Source organism: Cyprinodon variegatus, unplaced genomic scaffold, assembly GCF_000732505.1.
Source record: "Cyprinodon variegatus isolate N-32 unplaced genomic scaffold, C_variegatus-1.0 Scaffold23, whole genome shotgun sequence".
In the NCBI taxonomy this organism is placed as follows: Eukaryota; Metazoa; Chordata; class Actinopteri; order Cyprinodontiformes; family Cyprinodontidae; genus Cyprinodon; species Cyprinodon variegatus.
Window position 1 is genome coordinate 39,507 of NW_015150476.1, and position 21,828 is coordinate 61,334.

The following is a 21,828-nucleotide window of genomic DNA, read 5'->3' on the forward strand; positions in this document are numbered from 1 at the left end:
TTCCTGTTATAGAAGCAGTGGACATAAATCTATGGCCTTTTAATCAATCGGTTCGACATTAAGGAAGATCAACACATAAAAGTTAATCAGCAAACACTCCCAAATACAACTGACATCTGTGGACATGTTAAAAGCAGGCAGCTCACCTCTACCAGTATCTTTTTTCTTGCCTCTAAATCACCTTTCTTTTTATATTTGCATTCACAGAAAGGAGAGGCAGGAGGGGGGTGCGCTCCATCGTTTGAGGTTTAAGCAGACGAGAATTGGGGTGGATTTGGGGGATTTCTCTCCAGCAGCTTTTCAGAGAGGGCGAGGTATCAATCAGGTGCTGATGTTACGATGATGCAACGTTTCAGCCTGCTGAGAAAAAGTTACTTCTGGTGCGCTGTGAGGATTTGTATCAACTTAAGAGCAGTTAAAAGTCGATATAAGTCGCTGACACTCTCCTGTAGTGGTTTGGAGGAAACTGTCTGATGTTGCATTAATGAGGAGTCTTGTGAAAGTATTAAATAGAAACAACTGTTTTGGGATTAAAAGCAGAAGCTAATATCCCAAATGTTTGAGAAAACCTAAGAAATCACAGGAGAGTTTAGCTCATTTAAAAATGTTTATTCTCACGTGCTGAGATTTCATTCCAGCCAGAAAAATACAACTGCATTTCATTTCTCTATATATTACATTCAACAGTGCTGTTATTTAGTATAAATATAATAAATCATCTGAGCGTGATCAAATATAACTTCTCTTAAAACCCATAACCCCTCTTAGAGTAAAAAAAAAAAAAAAAAGTAGACTTTACATAAAGCAAAATAGAGAAAAGTTCCCAGCAAGTGTACAGCATTGGTCCCAAAACTCTGGAATATTGAAAGATCATTTCCAGAATGACAGTTTGGAAATAAAGAAGCTACAATATGTACTGCAAATGTGCAATCAGCGAAAGGAAAGTATATAATTCACATGCAACAGCATGCATTTCACGGTTCTTTAAGGAGGGGGTAATTAGCCCAGAGTAACACCCAAAAGTTTAATTCATCTCTTACTGAAAACATTTTTTTCTTTCAAAGCTAAAATCCTGAGATATACAGAAGAAACAGTTTGGGGAAGAAAAAAACTGCTTTTAGGCACAACCAAACCTATTACGTCTCAAAAGGAGAAAGTTCAGGTCAACGTTATTCAGAATCAACAAGGATTCAGAAAAAAGGCGCTACAGGGCAAAGGCTGCTTAGTTGATCTTTTTGGAGTCTTCTGCTTCTGACGCTTCTTTGGCTTTAGGCGAGCTCTCTACCCCCCCACCGGGTGAAGAGGAGTGGTTCTGTCCTGATGATCTGTTTTCCTTGGACTCTTTGGTTGTGCCGCAGCAGGCGGTTCTGTTTGTTATGCTGTTATCCGTGCCTGCTTTGTGTAGCTCTCCTGTGAGAGCAGCGTACGGGGAATAGCCAGTAAAGAGCGCCTTGTACAGGGCTGACTCGATGGGGGCGAAGGGTGAGGAGGAGGAGCCTGTCAGCATCATCCGTGTCTGGAGAAGAAAAAAAAAAGAAGAAATTAGATCAAATTTTTCAAAACTTTTCATTTCTATTCTATTGGGCCTAAAAAAAAATACTAAATACGACAATTGGTTTTCCCACAACCTCTGCAGCTATTATCATTTTGGTCATTTTTTACAAACTAGTCCATTTAAACCCAGCTTAGTTAAGAGAAATTAAGTAATGTTTTTTGTCTTTTCATTTATTAAAGATGACCAGCCAGTTGGAAATAAGAGCCCTAATCATTGTAAAAGATTAATCCTAAAAAATAAATCAATAATCATTAGTGAAACATAGAATTATAGTATTGAATATTTTATAATTATTTATCTCCGTATTTACTCAACAATACTTAACAGCAAATAGAAACAAACTCACCCATAATGTGGCTTAAAGAGTTGGAAGTAGTTGAGCAACAAATGAAGCTGTAAGCTAACACCACAGCCTTCTGAATTGAGGCATTTTAACTATTTTCTACACATTCCCATTTTTTGAGCTCTTTTATGTACTTTTTAAAATGTTACATCTTTGGATGTTTCCCTTTGTTTCTGTATTCCATTTGCTAATCTCACAGATTTTCCTATTTATATTTATATTTTAATTATATTTTATATGATATAACATCACAATAAAAATGCATAAAATACAAGTAGTAATATAATTAAACTTATGATTTATTTTAACCAGACTTCCATTAATTGTTATTCTGGCCTATATTCAATTTAGGTAACTCTTAAAAAATAAGAGAAAAAATTTAATATTATTATTATTATTATTATTATTATACAAAATAACTATTAAGGAAGAATGTTAATTACTGATAAGAAAATAATTTCAAATTTCTTAAACCTTTGTAGTCATTTTTTAGTTTTTTTATTAGGCATACCACATTCAGGTAGAAACTGGATTATCTGTTTGGAGAATAAAACTGTCTAAACTGCTAGAAGCTCACTGTAATACATTTATTTAGCATATATTCCTAAATATTTAAAGCAATAGAAGTTATATAGTTTTAAAAAATTTAAAAAGCAGCCATAACAATACAACTGCATGCAAACAGCTCAACTCTAAAGAGACTGCCAACCTGGCTGCTACACATTAGTGTTGTCTGCAGAGGCATGGAACTATTAAGTTATGATTTATTAATGGGTGCTTGTTCAGCAGCGTATGATGCCTTCTTAATATGCATATAAAAACACAAAAGAGGATGGTGGTATTTCATTTCTATTAGGGTATGACTGCTTGATATCCACGTCATCAAAAAGTAAACAAACAGCTCTTAAATTTGATGAAACATGCTGCCGGTGATTTGACAGATCAAGCAGTGGGAGTTAGATAGAAAAAAAGTTGAGAGAAGATGTGATAGATTTATCTGTTTTGTGAGTCATGAGCACATTTTCCCAGAGACGAGAAAAGTGGGTGATGCAAGCTGATGAAAATGATGCAAAAGCTCCAGCCCTGCGGGTAATACGCAGCTAATGTGAGTCACCGAAGTGAAAAACTTCAAAAAACAGCAGAGACAGGAAGGTCATTTAAAAGACAAAACATCAAAGATCAAGTTGGAGCTGTGGCAACAAGACATCTGTTAAATCTATGGTTAGCTTAAATTAATAAAAAAAACGAGAACATGGCCGATTAGATGTTATCAGAGACATCTCCCTATTCTGCATGTTACTCGCTGGGTTGGATTTTACTCATGTCGTAGTGTGAAACAGGTGCAGGACACTGACCTTGTTGACGACGATGAAGATTGTGTAGAAGAGCATCAGGTGGTGTTTCTGCAGAGGCAGGTAGTGAGTCTGCTGCAGAGAGAACAGCACTGCTCCCATCAGGGTGACCTTAGTGGGACTGAAATCAACAGAGTATCAGACAGAACGTTCTAATATACAGGAAGAACAAAAAAAAAAACAAGAAAACTTTCATCATCAGCATGTGCCAATGCTTTAGATATATCTGGAGCCAAATATGATCTGTTCTAAATGTAAACTGCAAAATGCAAAACACTTTGTTTAAGGTTTTTTATATAAACAAGCATGTCATTGCAACAAATTAAGATCTAGTAGTGCTGCAACATGAATGATGAGTGAGAATATATTAAACAGAACCATAATAAACACGTGAGCAAAGCAAGAGCATCATGTTAGAAAACTGCACATTTTTATTTTTACTCATTCATTAATTAAAATGATAGATCATAAAAAAACACAAAGTGCTGCACAAAAAAAAGAAAGACAGACAAAAAACACTTCCTAAGTAATGTATTGCACACAAAAAACAAAAACAAAAACTAGGGAATAATCAGTTTTTTCTTTTAAGACTGTTTAATTAATAGACTCAGATAAGTCCAAGCTGTAGAACCCCTGAAGTTGTGTTGTGGTGCTGCAGACCAGCTGCAGGAAGAACCTGTATTTCCTCAAGATCTTGAGATCTGTAGAATTTTAACAACTCAATCTTGTTTTTGTCCTAAAATAAACCATGCCTAATTAAGCTATCTGCAAAAGAAAAGTGAAACCTAAATGGCTAAATTCACTGTTAGCCAACTTAGCAATGGATTGGCCCTTCATCTGCCATACATAATAGTCCATCATATGTTTCCACTGTAGCAGTTTCTCCTGGCTTGTTATTCTTGTGTTTTACGTTAGTGATATCAGGAAACATATCTATGCATGTTCTGCTGCTAGCATACCTATGGTTATGTTGATTTATGTCTATTTAACTGCAAATAAATCCTTTTATTTGCTTCCTTTAATGAATAGGCTGTAATGCAGGAATTCATTTATCATTTATAGAGTTTTCCGAACTGACTTTTCTTTTTGGAGAATATATTAAGATACTGTACCAAGAAACAACATTAATTTGGACATATTTCTCTCTACCTCAGCAATGGCTTCTTTAGTGTTAGACCCAGAGTCGCTAACCTGTTTGACTGGGCAACAGGGATCAGCATTTTATTCCCTTGTGGATGGGTTGGCATTGGCTCCTCACTACCTGACAGGTTCAGTGTTCCTTCCAGGGATATTTTAAATTGATGCTGACCACAGCCAAATAGAGAAAAGTCACAAAGCCTGCCGTTTTGCCATGATTTAAAACTCACCTCAATGCTTCTGTTTGTGGACAAAATATTTGTCCACAAACAGGTGCTATATTGAATAGATTAAATTCTGCTATTTACTTGTCAGCTGTCATAATGTTATGACTGATTAGAGTATACGTTAATATATGGGACTCTTGGAGTGAGTGTTTTCAAGCAACCACAGAAAGCTCAGGGAGGCGTGTCCAGGTGTGGACTGGCCATCAGGGGAGTAAGGACAGTTCCTGGTGGCCTGGCATAGGTGCTGGCAGATAGGGGGGGGGACAGTGGGTCTGTTTACTGTAGGTCGTGCCTGAATTATTTTCAAATAAATAATGATTGTGCGTTTCACCGAGGTATCAGCCTTGCTGAGTCCTCCATAGACTGAGCAGTAGCAAGTATAGAACCAGCACACCTCCCCTGCCTCTCTTCATTATTGCTGTGGACAAGCCTTGCACCATCTAGCTTTGGAGGAGAGAGATGGTGTAAATGGAGGAGGATAAAAGGAAGAGAAAATAGCCGACTGATGCTCTAAAAATAATGTAATGGAGCAGCTAAGTTATTGACTCCATGTTGAAAATGCTAGCTTAGCCCAATCAGCACCATTAGCTTAAATCAGAGCTTAGATTCACTCTAAGGTGACCAAAACTGACTTAGTTATGAAAGTTATATTAAGATAATTTATTCAATGCTACAAAGGGAATTTTGATTTCGTATAGCTACACTTCATAAACTTCCTAATATATTACATGCCTGTTAAAATCCTTGTGCTTTGTTAATTTATATAACCTTTATTGAGCATTCAGCAGGTAAAAGCCAGACAAGATTAAGAATATATGTATTTGTTGTTATATGAACATTGCCAGAGCTTATACAGAGTCAGTAATTTATTACTGATGGGAAATTCCATATGACTTTTTTAATATTATTATTTTTTTAAAACAAAGATGGAAGAGAAAGAGTCAGTAAGGTGAACAGCACTAGCGCTGCAAGAGTTGACAGGAGCAGGAGTCAAAGCAGGAACCTTCAGGTACAATCAAAGAGCACAACACTTGGACTTCTTATTGTCGTATCGATCTTCATCACCAATACAGATCTGGATTTTTTTTATTTTGCTTTTTGCATTGGTCCCAGGGAAAGGTACGAGTGGAAAAGCAGCATCATGAGATAACAAATGTAGCAAATTGGCAACAAAACTCAGCCCTAAGTGAATTTAAAAAGGATTTAAATGAAAACCAAATGATGTTTAAAATACTAGGAGATACACATCATATAATGCATAATGTTATAAGTTGAAATTGTAACATAGGACAGATGCAGGGTTAAACCCTGGATCAGAACTGTGATGGATAATGAAGTGTGTGGGGGGGCCTGGGGTTTAATTTTTATCAAAACACTCTGTGAGATGAAGCTGTGGTTTCTTCTGTGAGCCCATAGGCAAGAACAGTTTATAGTTCTGTGGAAAGAAGTCAGGCAGGATGTTTTTATAACATCTTGAATCAGAGGAAGCAATGTTTCAGGCTACGCCTTTAGATTAATTTCTACTTCACCTTGGATGATCTTATAACAGTTAACTTCAGAAATATATATTATTTGCAATGCGAATTTAAGCTAGTTAATTTGTTTATGTTAATCGGGTTGCAGTTGACTGTGTGTTTGAAAAAATTCCCACCCTGAATTAGTTTTCCAGGACCGCCCCTCTGAGTGTATTATAGAAAAACATCTTTTTATTTTCCTTTCCAATCAGGAAACCTTCCAGCCCTTCTTGCAATGTAAAAGTTTTCAAGATGACTTACTAGGACATCTTAAGGAGCTCATTGGTTTCCGGCTTCCATACACCACGAACCAGCTGCTCAAAGTTACTTATAAGGCCACCTCCAGCACCTGGAAGGTAGAGGGATGCATTAAATGCAGAAGAACAGGCAGGATAGACTATAGTGATATGATTCTATAATGAGATAAATGCTAACAAATGTCACTAAAAACATGGAATTATTCCTCCTGAATAACTCCAATCATCAACTGACCTCTCGCCCAACCAATAGCGATCATAACCAGCAGACTGTCCTTATATTTTTTTTGTGCCAAGGTGACACCTCCAAGGACCTTCCAGGTTCTGGTCACCTCCTTCATTCCTGACAGAACCAACCGGAGGGGCAGCAGTGCCGTGCAGCTGTACACCACATCCATGGGGCAATAGAAGATGAGGTACCTACAGACAAATAAAGCTTGTATAACTTGGCAGAGACATACTTCTGGTCAGAAAGATACATAAATGTACATCAATCATGACACTCCATCATGAAACTGTATGTGTGGCTAATTGTCTCTTAATAATCCTCCCACACCAGTTTCCCCCCAAAATAGGAAAAGGAATAAAGGTTCTTTCACAAGTAAAACTACAACCAAATATTTTTGTAGTCATTATTAGGTTTGGAGCATAAACCAGGCTTGATTGTTAGCGTTGTTCACAAAAAAATTAATATAACTATGGTCTGTGCTTTTGCAAACACATTTTAAGACCTACATTTTAAAACTGAACTATATTTATATATTTGGAATTTTTCTGTTGAAACACACAACTGTAACCATACTGTTAAAAATTAATTACATCTGAAAACTGCTGTGAATGAGTTGCAACTGGAACACCCAATATGATCCAACAGGATGGGAACCCAGCCAGAAGGATGCTCACAAGGGTAGGCTGTGTATTTTTTAGTGGAGGTAAGGGAAAATATCACTTGATATAGATATTTATAGTAAATTTCAACAATCATATAAAGCTACAAAAAGGACTTTCAAACACTACAACAAAAGCTTAAAATGAATATAAAATCCAAGAAGTGTGCTTTGGAAAATTCTGACTGTTTTGGCAAACTACAGCCAGTGTTTTATTCAAGTGTGTCTGTGAACTACCTCTATTAACCAACAGAGTGCAGGATGTGTGTGTGTGTGGTTTTGTTTTACCTACAATGTGAGGAAAGTATTTTGTAAAATATCCTACATACAGGTACATATGGGGACATTCAACTGGTCCCTATATGGTAAAGTTCTGTTATTTGAGTCGGGGGTTAGGTTTAGGACTAAGGTGTGAATTCAGTTTAGGTTAGGATTAGGTACATCTTGGTAATAGTTAGGGTTAGGGTAAGGGTCTGGGTTAGGCCATATAAAATGAATGAAAGTCAATGAAATGTCCCCATATGTCATGAAAACAAAGCGGTGTGTGAGTGTGTGTCAGGGGTGTAAATTTAAAGGAAACCATTAGAGGGCGCCAAAGGATTGGTTTTCAGATTCAGAGAACCTGTTTTATCTGGTCTATTATTTAAGATTTCCCTGATTTAAAAAAGCAAGAGAAGTGAAAATTCCTATTTGTGTGTCACCTCTGACAGATCATAACACAGCTTTTGCCTTTTCCCTCTATGCTGAACAACAACAACAACTTTGCACATTTGGACAAATACAGGACTAATATGGCTTCCCTCATCCTTAATTAACTATATTTACCAGATGATTGATGCGAGAAGAACACTGGTGCCGTTGGACAAAGGTGCAACCGGTGGCTCAGCGAGCATGATCCCTGACAGCACTGCCCCCCCGAAGCAGTAGAGCATGGAGCTGAACCAACAGGCCAAGGGGCTGACTCTGGACACGTCCAGAGCTCCTGTGCAAAAAACATGGATATTAGTAGGATTAATGAACTGCATCTAATAGAAAAATAATGGAGCAGCCGTTCATTTACATGTGGGTAAAAGATTGAGAACATCACAGAGATAGGTTTGAATGTTATTTGTTGCACAGAGCAGGTGTGTACTGTCTGTGCCTCAAACGTCTGATCTGTGTAAACATTAATCTGTTTACAGTCCACAGGGAACTGAGAAAGGGAAGGGTTTGTCAAACACACCAACAGAGTCTCTATGCAGTTTAAACTCCAAAGTTCAAAGAAGTGAATTGACCTTTATAGACAATTACATTGTTTAAACACAGTTTCTATATGATAATAAACAGTATTTCCACCCTGGTGAGATAGAAATTGCAGATTTTTTTCCCTTATTCTAAAAGCCTGGGAACTAATCGTCATCATAATACATTTCTGTAGTCCTCATGCTCAGTAAGATATGCAGTATTCCTCAACTAGCAAGATGTATTTACTGACACATTGACAATAAAGCTGAAACAATTCGTCGGAATAATTGGGATTAAACGATTATTGAAGTAATCGTCGACTAAAATAGTAATCTTTAATCGTTAAATGGAGTATGGAGACTCTAAAACATACATTTAGTTGACAAAGCAACACACTTAGAGCAGCATTTACAACAAACATTTTGCATTTAAGTAAAAAAAAAAAAAAATCATCCGTCAATATGCTCTATCCAGTAGTCCTTAAGTGGGAAATTTTTAGTTTGACCTGATATAATTCTGTAAAAAAATCTTCAAGGAACATTTTGCTGTCTGATTATTACTCTATTACTTGAAAAGACATTTTTGACAANTATTACTCTATTACTTGAAAAGACATTTTTGACAAAATAATAGTTAGTTGCAGTCCTACTTGTAAAAATAACTTTATTGTATTTCCCTGATTTAAGGCTGATCAATCGCAAAAACAAATGAAGTCCAGAAATCAACACATATAGATTAGGGAACATCAGCTTAAGATTACTTGTCGATTAATGGTTTACTATATTAAAATGTATTTAATTAAATTAATTTATAATGTCCACTTAAAAATAATTTCTTTCAGTTTTGTAGTGTTACCGTCATACACTACAGGACACTGCTGTCCATGCTTCCATACAGCCTTACTAATATCACCAAGAGTTAGTATTGCCAGAGGTGAGTCATGCTAGAACAGAAACATGAATGGATCCAGAGTTTGCTATGGGTTTATTTACAGTGTCCAATGTCGACAAGGATCCAGAATGCCCTTTATGTGTTTCTGTTTGAATATATAAACATGCAATAAACTCCTTAGGTTATTATTACCTAAACAACATGCATTTAGTTGTGCTCCAATATACTGCTGTGCCTTTCAAGCACAGCAGTATATTGGAGGGACATACCCTTTCTATTACTGATAGTTAAACATGTCTGTACATTGGAAATTATACGTTTCATTAATTATATTCTTTTTTTATTCGGCAATCATGTTCCTGCTGTTGAAAAAAAAAGTTCCTGCTTTGCTATATCTTTAAACGTGTTTAACTTAATAATGCTTAAGAAAACATTTTTTTGTTTATTCACCCGGTATTTAATACAGTTGGCACAATAAAAATATCATGATGTACTAGCTTTGATTTTACTCAGCATATTTTAAAATACATCAAGCCTTTAATGTTATGGAAAGAGCCTCTGGATAAAAGAGAAAATTCAGTTTTTAAGAAAATTGCTGCAATAACATCAGTCAAATTTAGATTATTTTATTAATTGATAAGTTACATTGTTTAGATTCTACCTTTAGACAGGAGGATCTTTATTTAGGGCTGCCCAGAGTTGCTACAGCTATATGGCTTTATTTGGACTAGAAGGGTAATCTGAGGATTAGAAACTGATTATAGACTCCTGGAGAGGGATCTGGAGGATTTAAACAGGGATGTCAAACTGGTTCCAGAAAGGGCCGTGTGGCTGCAGGTTTACTTTCCAACCAAGCAATACCACACCGGACTCCAGCCATCTCATCAAGTGAGTCCAGTCTTATCATAATGACTTGATGAGTTGAATGAAATCAATGAAGTATATCCCTGGTTTAAAGCTTTGCTGGTCTTCTCTGCACCTTAGTTTGCAGAGAAGAAGGAGGAAAGTTTGAAGATGTCCAGTGTATTGCTTTTTTACCTGAGTGAGAATCTTATCCAGTATATATTCTCATACAGATGTTCATATCTACATATCATGGTACAGCAAACTGAATATGGTTCAGTCTAATCAAATATCTAAAAAGATAAAGACAAATTCTCATCATAACTGTTTTTGATTTAGCTAAAATGAAGGGTTTTCAAGCATGAACAGTCTGGGTAGCTTTATACTAAATCAGACTTTGATTAGGCCATTCCAAGCCTTTTGTTTTCCTTTTTTTAGTCAATTGGGGTGAACTTGTCAACGTTTACTTAGGGGTAACGGGATTATAACCTGGCAGTAGCCAGATTGATATGTGTAGACCTGGGTTGAGTTCTAAATTATTAATCTGGGATGGCTGCCGTTCAGTCTGTCTGTGAAAAGGAGGGACGTTTAGTACAATACTTTGAGCTGTTTCTGGGTGACGTGCCAGCTAGTATCTGCCCTCACAAATAGTAGAGTAAGCTGATAAATCAAACTTAACCCAAATGCTGTCGGAAGAAACGCACAGACATCTTTCCCATCTATAAAAGCGCAAAGTGCTTCTCTTTGCTCCTTTTTTAAACGAGAAAATCTCGTTATTTTAGCTAAAACAGAATCAGTTGCATTATTGACAGGTGAATTCTCCAGCATAGCCATGTGTGTAAGGCCTTTCTGACTGTCGTCATAAGTCCCATCCCAAAAAACACTGCTGTCATGTCACTGGTCCGACCCGCTGGTCGTTCGGAGATGGACATATTAGCGGGAGTCTTTCAAGATGGATTCGTTGTGATTGTGAAAACTCAGATCTCACGACACTCCAGCTTGAAGCTCAAGAGCATCTATAATCAAGTGACAAATTGTAGGCCAGTCATACTTCCTCAGAGTTCTCCTTTAGAGATCATGGTTCCACCCATGGCAACGAGTAACCCAGGCCCAGAACCATCGCACCAGCCAAAGATCACACTACCACCATGTCAGACTGTAGATATCTTGTTCTTTTTCTTAAATGTTTTAGTTTTCAGTGGATGTAACCCAATGCATATAGTGGCCTAGCAGAAGTATTCACACCTCTTGGTATTTTTTATGTTTTGTTGTCTCACAATATTGAACTAAAGTGGATAGTTTGCACCATTTCACGTAAAGAACAGTACCACAACTTTGAAGCCCTGTTGAAACCTCTGTTTGTATTAACTGTTCTCCTTCCCTAAAGGCAGTACTTAGTAAAGCCATCCTTTATGGCAAGTACAGCTAAAGTTTGTTTTGGATAAGTCCATGTGAACCCATGCCATTGGTGCAGGCAAAGCTGACCCACTTCATGCAGGATGGTTTTCACTTGTGAACAACAATGATCATGTCGAACCACAGATGGACTGAGGTCTGGACTTTGTCTCTTTTTATCTTTACCCTAATACCCCTCCAGAGTAGCCTGAGCAGTATGACTCAGGTCATTGTCCTGCTGGAGGATGAACCTCCATTCAAATCCCGTTTTGCTTAGATAGATAGCTGTTTTTAGCGTTATTCATATTCATCTTCCACTGGACTTAACAGGCTACTTAACAACATCCCCGCAGGATGATGCTACCATGTGCATCCCCGTGGATTGGGTTTTTGGAGTATGCTGGATTTTGGCCAAATATAGTCTTTCCATGGTAGCAGAGAAGATTATTTTCAACTAATCTGATATTTAAAAAAATGCACTTCATAAAACATAATTCATGATTTACGCCCTTGAATGACTATATTTTCTCACAGGGTCAGTATTGTTCAGGTTATTTTTGTGTTATCCTAAACTTTGTTCATCTAAGACAATGTCTATACAGAAAAGCTCAACCAAAAACAGACATTTTTCCACCAGTTTATGCATAATTAATGCTAAAAGCTACAATTCAATTATATTTTCCTTTTTGTTTATCTAAACTGTGGCATAGGTAACTGCCTCACCTAACACATCTACCAGTCAAATATGTCATTGACCTACAGGACAAAAAAAAAACACAAAGGTGATTTTGAAACTATATTAATTTAATAAAGTTACCAAGTTACTGACCCAACTGCCTCCTAAGCAACACATTTGTTTCATCTACCAGCTCAGTTGATGCTGTGTGATATACATCTCTCCTTTTCACCTAAAAGCTATATATGTGTTGAGGTAAAGAAGTTCCAATGGCTATAAAATAGGTGTAAGTTGAAAAATGTCAGATAAGGAATAATTTCAATGCCTACAGGCTAAGACCAAATCAGCCATTTAAATCTGCTTCTCCTGTGATATCTCTCAAAGCAGACACTACACAGTTAGATTGTTTGGCCTGATGGGAAAACCTGGTGCAGAGTGCAGCAAAGCGTTTACGCTGCAGACATATATAATGCTGTGTCGTCAACTTTAGATGTAGAGCCATTGTAAATATGCGCACTATGTTAGAGCCTGAGTGAACAGACACAAACAGAAATTCAGGTTTAGTGCTTAAACCTCCAGGACCAGTTCTAGACAGAAAAATAAAACAACAGTTTCTATTTTTAGCCGACAGAGCTGAGATTAGAACGTAGACCTTTACCATATCCTCCCATTAGGACACTCATTTACAAGGCAAATTGGAGTAACCAGGCCAACCCCACTGCTACCGATCATGAAATGCTTTCCCTAGTTTGTTTGTCCTTTATCTTGGCAGGAAAGAAAAGATATGATTGACATTTGTCTCTTTTCCTCATCCGTTAAGAGCTGAAACCCTCGAATGTTGCTGTCGTGCAAACAAGCACATATACTTGCCACCAGGCAGGTTTAGTGTGGGCTTTTCTCTGAAGCCCTCAGAGGCTAGTAGAATTCATAAGTGAATAAACTGCATTATGACGTCCAAGAGAAGCAGCAGACAGGTCAGGGACAATTCTGGAGAGGTTGAAAAGCTCAGTGAAGCTTTTTAATAATGATGCTAGCTTTCAGGATGGAGAATCATTTCACTGCAGCAAATCTACGAAGATGAGGCTGTCAACCTAAAACAGACAGACCAGACATGGAGATTCAGTAAAGGCAAGAAACCAAGAAAACAATATTTAGCTTTATACCTAACAAATCTGCCTTAATGGAGGACTGAGGAAAAAATTGACCATTTAAGTTTGCCACAAAGCTCGTCAGACGTGGTAAAAAAACAAAACCTGGTCAGATGAGACTTATGCTGCCTTTATTTAGTATCGTAATTGTGGTAAATACCAAAAACTGACAGGACAATTGCACATGAACACCCACTGATAACTTGCACTGGAATATGTGGAATATTTTTTATGATACCCAAGCTGCCAAGATAAGGTCAAGTCTGACCTTTCAACATAGCGGAGAGCAGCGAAATGATTCTGCATGGTGAGCATTGAATTTGTTAATCTTCTCTCTCTTTGTGTTTGTAGCCCACATAATGCTGTGACATACATTACATTTTACAATACTGTCCTTTAAGCCTGTGTTGGTTTTAAAATAACCATTCCTGTTAGATTTTATTAGATGCTAGCTAGTAGTGCGTCGAGGACAAGAGCCAGTAAGGTACTGTATGGACTGTGTTCTGATGTAAACAATTTTCTAATTTTATCTGTAGTGGAGGCCAGTGAGCGCATGATTTACTGGAATCAGGAGATGATCCTAAATTACCCCAGTCATGCCCAACTGGCAGGTCAGGATAATCTGTGGATCCAACATGTTTGTCTTTTCTCTAGCGCAACACAAGCAGTTGAACACACTGTGCTGGTCATTTCCACTTTAAAAGTGGAAAGGATCATCTTTACTAAAACACATGAAGGCATCGTTAGAGCTTTCTGGCTTTACATTCAAAATGTGTGGTAGCAAACTAAGAACATTTAACTTTAAACACACAGTCCCAGCATAAATTATGGCAATGGCAGCAGGCATATGCAGCAAAGATGATTTATTTAGCAGGTTAAAAGAAGTTAGTTAAACAGGTAAAATGGAGAGTAGAAGTAGTTCACCTAGAGGGACAATGACCCTATAGTAGAGCCAGGTTTATGGAGGAATCCTTTAGGTTAACACTCCGTGGCATATTCAAAGCTCAGATCTGAAATCAGTAAACAACTTGTAACATTTATATTCTTAAAGGTATAGTGGAGGATTTTCACAAATTTTTGAAAACATCCGCCCTCTCCAAAAATGAGTGCAAGAGCATGCATGAGCCCATTTCTCCTCGTGCACGCTCTGTTTAAAAGTTGCTGTTGGCATCGCTCGTACAAGCTTATTTTCCAAAAGGAGATTTTGCAATTTTTCCACCGGTAAGTGAAAATGGGGAGGAATACGTAGGACGGCCTTATGTAAACATATCATCAGAATGACTGACAATTAGGAGGAGCACTTATTTTGATGATCCACCTAGAAAAAGAACATCCTCACTACATCTTTAATACAGTTACACATCACATTTACTGAAAAATGTTTTAACACCATCAATCAATTTTTGTTCACTTTATGTGTTTTTGTGTGCTGGTCTGCAGCATAAAATCCAAACAAAGTCTATTAGAAGTTTGAGTTTGTAACAGGACACGATGAAAAAAGTTGTAGGGGTATAAATGTCTAAAATAGAAGAGATACTACAACTAATTATTAAACAGAACATTTTAAACTACACAATCCTTATCTGCACCTAAACCTTGAACAGAGACTTCAGCCTTAACATTGGTCCAGTCTGCAAGCTCTATATCCATTTTCCTTCACTGTCACATGATAAGACTGATACTGTGCTCAGCCTGCCTAAGGTCCTCCTCCTTTTTTCCCGTGGACTGTTTATACAGTCATTACAGGATTTAAAAAATTACCTGTTTTCTATTTCTGGCTTAGAGGAAAAAAACACTGACACACAAATAACCACTGTTCCTCCTCCATGTCTCTTGTCTGCTGCATCCTAAACAACCAACATGTGGCAGTGTGTGAAGTGTTTGAGTTTAAAATAACTCCATAATAACATAAATGACACCTTAAGCTCTTTTTGAGATAGCTTGTGTGTGTTTATGTCTAACACCGCATCCTGTACTGTATAATCGTAAATAGTGACTTTCTCTCCCTGTCTGGAACACAGTATCCTGGATCTTAAATAAAAGACTAAAAAGGATGAAGAAAGTGATTTAAGTCAGGAAAGAGGACAGACAGGAAGGACTAAATGTTTATACCATTCCATTCCTTTTTTGGAGAAGAACAATAATATAAGCTGGAAAACACATCAAACTTTTCTGGTGTCCTACCTGCTGTTACACTTGATGTCTATTTTTGGACATTTTTACCTTAGAAATCCCAGAAAGCAGACAATATTTCCTCAAAGAATCTCATGTAAGTTGTTTACTTATATTCCTACAGCCTGCATCTCCCAACCACTTTGAGAAGGCCTGATGCCAGGAGCTGAGGACAATAGGTTAAAATGTCACAGCAGCTCAGATGCTTTGCAAGGCAAGTTCAGAAATAGATTTCTAGTAGAGGGACCACAATGGGCTGTGTCTATGCTCTTGAACATTTCGGTGTTGAAAGTCAAATGCTGGAGACCACCTGTCACTATAGCCACAACAGAAACAAATCATGGCTCTGGGACGGACTTTGATCCAAGCTGCTATAGTATGCTGGGACAGATACAAGGTTATTTTAGGGTCATCTAACTAAGAGAGTTTGCTTTATTTCTCTCTTTAGCTTTGCCAAACCCTTGAACAAGCTGAAGATGATGTGTGTTAATGCATACAACTAATCGGACTAATTTATTATTTAAAAAAATCATCAACCAGTAAGTAAGTAAAACAATTATCCTCTTTGAAAATGCTGTATCCAGAACTCTCCAAGTAGCAGTTTTCGCTTCACCTGATATAAATTCCACCATATTTCTCTTTTAACGCACCTATAGTAGCCCTAATGTGCGCGTATTATAATATCTAAGTGTTAAGATGTCAGCATACCTCCTGACTATGTTATGCCTGAGCATCACCTCAAAGACTTTCTTGACGCACATGGAAATTTCTCTAAGATGGTGAGCTTGAAAAGGGAATCAAAAACATTAGCTTCAAAGCAATATTTATGGCAGGCAGAAACACAGAAGGATTGATGTGGCCCAGGATCCTGTTTGCATGAGAATACATTGCTGAGAATACTTCATATGGCGGATAAAGGACAATGATCTAGGCCTTGGTCTAGTTACAGGATTAAGCACCTGTTAGCCATCTAATCAGTGGGACAGAAGAAATAGCCACCAAGATTTAGGTTCTTAGAACTTGCACTTCCTTAATTTGCTCTTCTCTTTTACTGAGTTCAAATTCAATGGCTGCATCCTGCAATGGCTAGATTCGTCAGCTGATTATGTCATAGCGCGGCGCCAAAGCCTGTTTGGATTGGAAGACTCCTCGTTATGTGGCAGACAAAAGCAGCCTTCTTTTTGCCCATTTTGAAGAACGGGCCCAAGGTATCCTACGTAGACTTGGGTATCCCGTGATTCATTGTGAGTCCAAGCAAGCCGCCTGCTCCGTGCTCAGAGGAAAAAGGTAAATTCCGTCAAACAGTGGTGAATATTGTAAGTGCAGTTTATTATATTACAAGTGCGTGAATAGTTCCTTCTGAAATTAATTTAAATTGTTTTTTTAATGGTTATAGTGTCAGATATGTGGCAGGTGATGTTTGTTCCTTTGCAAATGGGGAACCGATAAAACAGTGTGGGAACTATAAATCTGATATTCGTGATAAAGGGGCTGCTGTTGAAGCTCCTTGAAAATGATATTAGCAGCCAGAACAGCAGTGAGAAGTTTGGTATCCATTCTTTGCCTGCTTTGTGTGTCAACTGTAAGTGTTGCTAGGCGACTGAGCGTATAGGCAAGGAAAGCTGGAGAAGGCTGGACCTGTTGGAATCCACAGCCAAAACTCTTCCAGCCTCTTTATTTTCAGGAACCTCGAAGGACCCAGTCCAGGTACACCGGGTCTTTGGGGGACATAGCCACTGAAATCAAACGCACCCGTGATCTTTTTCACTCCTGTTCAGCTGTGCGTGAAAGCCAGTGGAGGTATCGCTACCTTCCCTGTTGGTTTGGCAGCCATGCTGTTCTGTTTACATATAATGTGGTGCACACACTGTTTAGCCAAGGTCCTGTCCCACATTAGAGAAAGAAACATCCTGGTTATTCCTAGTTCCTGGTCATTCCCACTAAAAAGCCTGTGTTCGCTTAAATGCACAATCAATTAATCAATTGTTATCAAATTGCATTTTTTAACTCATAATGCATTGTTCAATTTTTTCATTTTTCAGACTAACAAAAAAAATTCAAATAAAACCAAAAATATTCATAATGCTGTCTTTTTTTTTTTTAGGTGGGATACTCAACGTGTTTCCACCATCCAGCTGTGTTTAGTCTGTTAATAAATCTTGAGTTTAGTTTATAAAAAATCTGACTTCAACTTGAACCTGCTTTTAATATTTTCATTTGTTAGCTCCTGTCCAGGCATCAGATTTATAACCATTTTTATGATTTCCCCATCGCATTGAGGACTGGTTGTTGTAAAGTGAGGACAGGTTTAGGGCTGTGGTGCCAATAGGGTTAGGCTTAGGTATGCATTGGTAACGGTTAGATTTAGGGTTATTTTAGGGCATAGATAGGGTTGAAACTTAAAAATCAATGGAAGTTAATGGGAATGTTGCCAATTATAGCAAGTCAAGAGTATGTGTGTTTGACGTTTGTTTATCCTTAGACTTCTAGCTTGTCCCTGAAGGGATATTCAATGTTATTGTGACATCATCATATAATGGCCATACTTCAAAGGGGTGTAATAGTAGACGTAGTATCAGCCTATGACTGAGGAGAACCTTTCTCTGGAGTACGTCAGGTTCAAGTGTCTTAAGATAAAAGATCAAAGCTATTAATAGCACCGAGGTTTTTCTATCCGACGTCTGTTAGCTTCAACACCCTCATATTGTCAACGGATAATTGTCCATCACAGGCCCAACAACAACAACCATGATTCCAGATTATACCTGGAATTACTTATCAACCTACGTATGAAGTACAGAACATAATACTAAAACCAGAGACCTTGATCTGAATCTTGTATAAAAACAAGCATCCTTACACTGTCACAAGAATACAAACAGGTTAAGTAAGAACATTTTAGAGCAGAAATGGAGCTCCCACTGTGAGTTGGGATGTGGTAGCTCATAAACTTAAATATACAAGTGGAAGGCCATGTGGGGACATCTTGATGTGGCATGCTTCCTGCATTGACTTGTTGAATATGTTTTATTTTTCTGTTTGAAATGGCATTATGTCAAAAGAGCGTTAAAAATTCCAACCAAAAAAAAAACGATAGAGCTGACAAACCAGCAGGGTGGGTTCCAAAACTTGGAACAGAGCAAGCTTATCTCATATACCCCAGCAGTTAGGAGGTTTGACACGCTCACTAAACCAACCGCTGGGCTACAAAAACAAAACAACAACATGACTTGGTGGAAATAATCCAGAGAAGTGGGTCGACATCACCTTTAAGTGTAAAAGATTACTAAAAATGGCAGCAATGGTGTCTATCTTCACATAAATCAAAAATTATTGCTTTAACCTGATAAAAAAAAACACAATAAACTAACAGGTTGAAATATCTCATTACTCTTTCTGTTAATATGATACACAAATGTAAAAATGGTGGTTGTGTTTACAAACTAAAATCTATTAAATATCACTGCCATCAAGACAAAAATCATCTGAGCTAGAAAGGATCAACTGGATCCAGTGTTTGGGAATCCCTGCATTTAAGTTGTGTGTGCCAATATTATATTAGGATAGCAGCGTTGAGATGACAGACACAGATTATAAAAGAAACAACATTTTATTTGTGTCACATTAAAAGATTCAGATTCTTCTGTTTTCATTCCTCTTTTGAACTAATTGGAATAAAGTGCATAAAGATTTGGAAGAAGAGTCGACCCAATACCCTGTTAAGTGATGTTAATAACCACAAATATACCAAAGCTCTAATGATAATACCGTATTATATATATCTTAATAACTGAAATATATATACAAATTTTAAAAAATAGAGGGTCCGAAAAATGTCCAGGATGAGACCCCGTAAAGTTAATGTCTTTTTCTCTACAGAAAGTATTTTATAGCTACTAGATATGCTCAGTGCAAACCAAGACTGCTCTGTTTCTCAGCAACAAAAGAACATAATTATGAAAGAAGGAACATATTCATATAATCAAAGTTATTCAAATGTTTGAAAATCTCTCATCATGAAAAAAATAATAATATGCACTTTTAGTATCTTGCCATCTGACAAATATTCGAGAAAATATAAATTTCTGACATTATCACACTCAGGGTTTACAGGGAGATGAAAGCTGACTAAGGCTACAGTACGCTCACACAGCAGCCTGAAGTGACCCAAATCTGATTTTATTTGGCCATATGCGACCTGGATCTGATCTTTTCATGGCTGTCTGAACAACACAAATCCGATTTTTTCCAATGCGACCCAGGCCACTTGGCTATATGGTCCTGAATCCGATATGAATCTAATCTTTTCAAATGCAACCTGTGTTGCATTCATCCAACCTGAACGGCATTAATACCCGACAAAGGTGACTATTCTGGGTCTTGCTATGAAGAAGCGGCAAGAAAAACAACAACCATGGTGGACGATGATGCGGAGAGCAGTATTTATGTTTAACCTCTTGAAAAGATTGTGTTTTTATGGTTGGGAAAGATTGCTAGATGCGCTCCGGCACTACCATCCATGTTTACTTCCACAAACACAAAGCACACTGGCCTGCAAAGTAGAGCAGGGAATATTAGCCCGAACCCGACGGGACCCGAGAGGTCCTGCCGGGTTCGGGCGGGTTCGGGCTGTACTTTTTATTATTTCATTCGGGCCGGGCCGGGCTCGGGCTTTAAACCGTTATATGCGCGGCAAATAAATGATCATGTGATAACGTTCGATCTATACGCGATGAATGCAAAATGGATGNCTGCAAAGTCCCTGCGTCCTCTACTGTGCATGCGGGACACTTGCGTTATATCACTGCAGTTCACACAGGAGATCACATAGAAGTCGCATATATTTGAAAAAGTGAATGGCAACGCAAAAAAATCTGATTTCACAAAAAAAAACATCGGAATTGAGCATCAAGGCCTGCAGTGTGAACGTAGCCTTAGAGAAGGGCCCCCTGACTAGAGTTTGCCCGGGGCCCCAAAATGGCTAAGTTTGCCACTGCCCCTGAGCTTCAGCTTATAGAAGGCTTCACTTATTTTTAAACCTCACACACATTATCCTAATGTCATTAACAATTAATCGAAATACTCATGCAGATTCTTTTTCCTTTAATTCATCAGTTTGAACATTCTGCTAACATACCAGGACCTGTAAAATGAGATATTATTTAATTACAATAAAGTTATGTTAAAAATAAAACCAAAATTTCCTTAGAGTGACATTGGGCATAAATAGAGCAGGATATTAACAGTTTTTGTATTTGTTGGTGGTGTTTTTTTTTTGTTTTTTTTTAGATTAAAACGAGCATAACAAAGATAAAGACGGATATTTTATGTTAAAAACGGCTATTTATATAAAAAAAATACCGTTTTAATCTAGTTTATTTTTATCTGTCACAACCCCGAGTGTTTACAGACCATTTATAGTAACAGTATTGTTGCAGATACAAGTTAAAGGGTTGCCATGGTTGCAACACCTTAACTTTGATCTATTCAATGAGGATGATCTTTGCTTGCAGCCATAAACTCATAAATTCTGCAGCTAGGTGAACTTTCCACTCACCTGGCTGCTCCCTTAGAGCCATTACTGACACGATATAGTGCGCCATATCAAAGTAAGGAAACATGGACAAGTTTGCCAGTCCGTGGGAAAGCTCGTCCAAGTACAACATCCCGAACAGATCCATCTTCCCGTTCCTGGGGCTGGTAGGGAACTATGCTATTTCACTGGTTCGACCCTCGAGTGGAGGAAAGGCACCGGTCCAAATGTGAGCATCAGAGTATAAACACTTCATCCGCGCCCTGTGAGGTCTGACGAAAGCCAGGCGGGCACACAAACAGCGTGTGTTTGGGGTACGCCTCTGCTGAGCGGCCCACAGCTGGCTAGCTTAGCTTTAGGATCCCCGGTGGTCGCTGGGCAACAGCTCTGCGTTGCTACGGAGCGGTCATCAGCTAAGCTGTCATCCCCTCAGACGGAATTCCTGCTTCTTACTCCGCCATGCCAGTGATGTGGTGGGCGGAGTCAGAGAGGATCGTCGTTGGAGGATTACAGCCAATCAGATGTCAGAGGGTGGCTTTGCAAAGTTATGAAACAGGATATGAAACAGAAAAAAAAAAACATCAAAGAAGCTTTTAGAGTATATTGGTACCATATTGAGAAAACTCAAGGGTCGCACCATAGGCTTTCTATGTGTATTAAAATGGTTCTATAAA

General features: G+C 37.9%; 1 protein-coding gene across 1 annotated transcript; it reads right to left on the reverse strand.

Moving 5' to 3' along the window:
• Positions 1–616: 616 nt before the first annotated feature.
• tmem38b (transmembrane protein 38B) lies at positions 617–21,623 on the reverse strand. The gene is made up of 6 exons (XM_015391976.1): positions 21,179–21,623; positions 8,098–8,254; positions 6,621–6,805; positions 6,390–6,477; positions 3,254–3,371; positions 617–1,516 (listed from the first exon to the last, which is right to left on the reverse strand). The coding sequence occupies exons 1-6, from the start codon at positions 21,300–21,302 to the stop codon at positions 1,223–1,225; spliced, it is 966 nt and encodes a 321-aa protein (XP_015247462.1). The 5' UTR covers positions 21,303–21,623; the 3' UTR covers positions 617–1,222.
• Between the last annotated feature and the right edge of the window lie 205 nt (positions 21,624–21,828).

Coding starts and splice junctions, on each gene's coding strand:
- tmem38b (XM_015391976.1), bottom strand. CDS start 21,302: ATGGATCTGTTCGGGATGTTGTACTTGGACGAGCTTTCCCACGGACTG. Junction 8,255..21,178: donor GGCTCTAAGGGAGCAGCCAG/GTGAGTGGAAAG, acceptor TTTTTTGCACAG/GAGCTCTGGACGTGTCCAGA. Junction 1,517..3,253: donor TCTTCATCGTCGTCAACAAG/GTCAGTGTCCTG, acceptor TTTCTTCTCCAG/ACACGGATGATGCTGACAGG.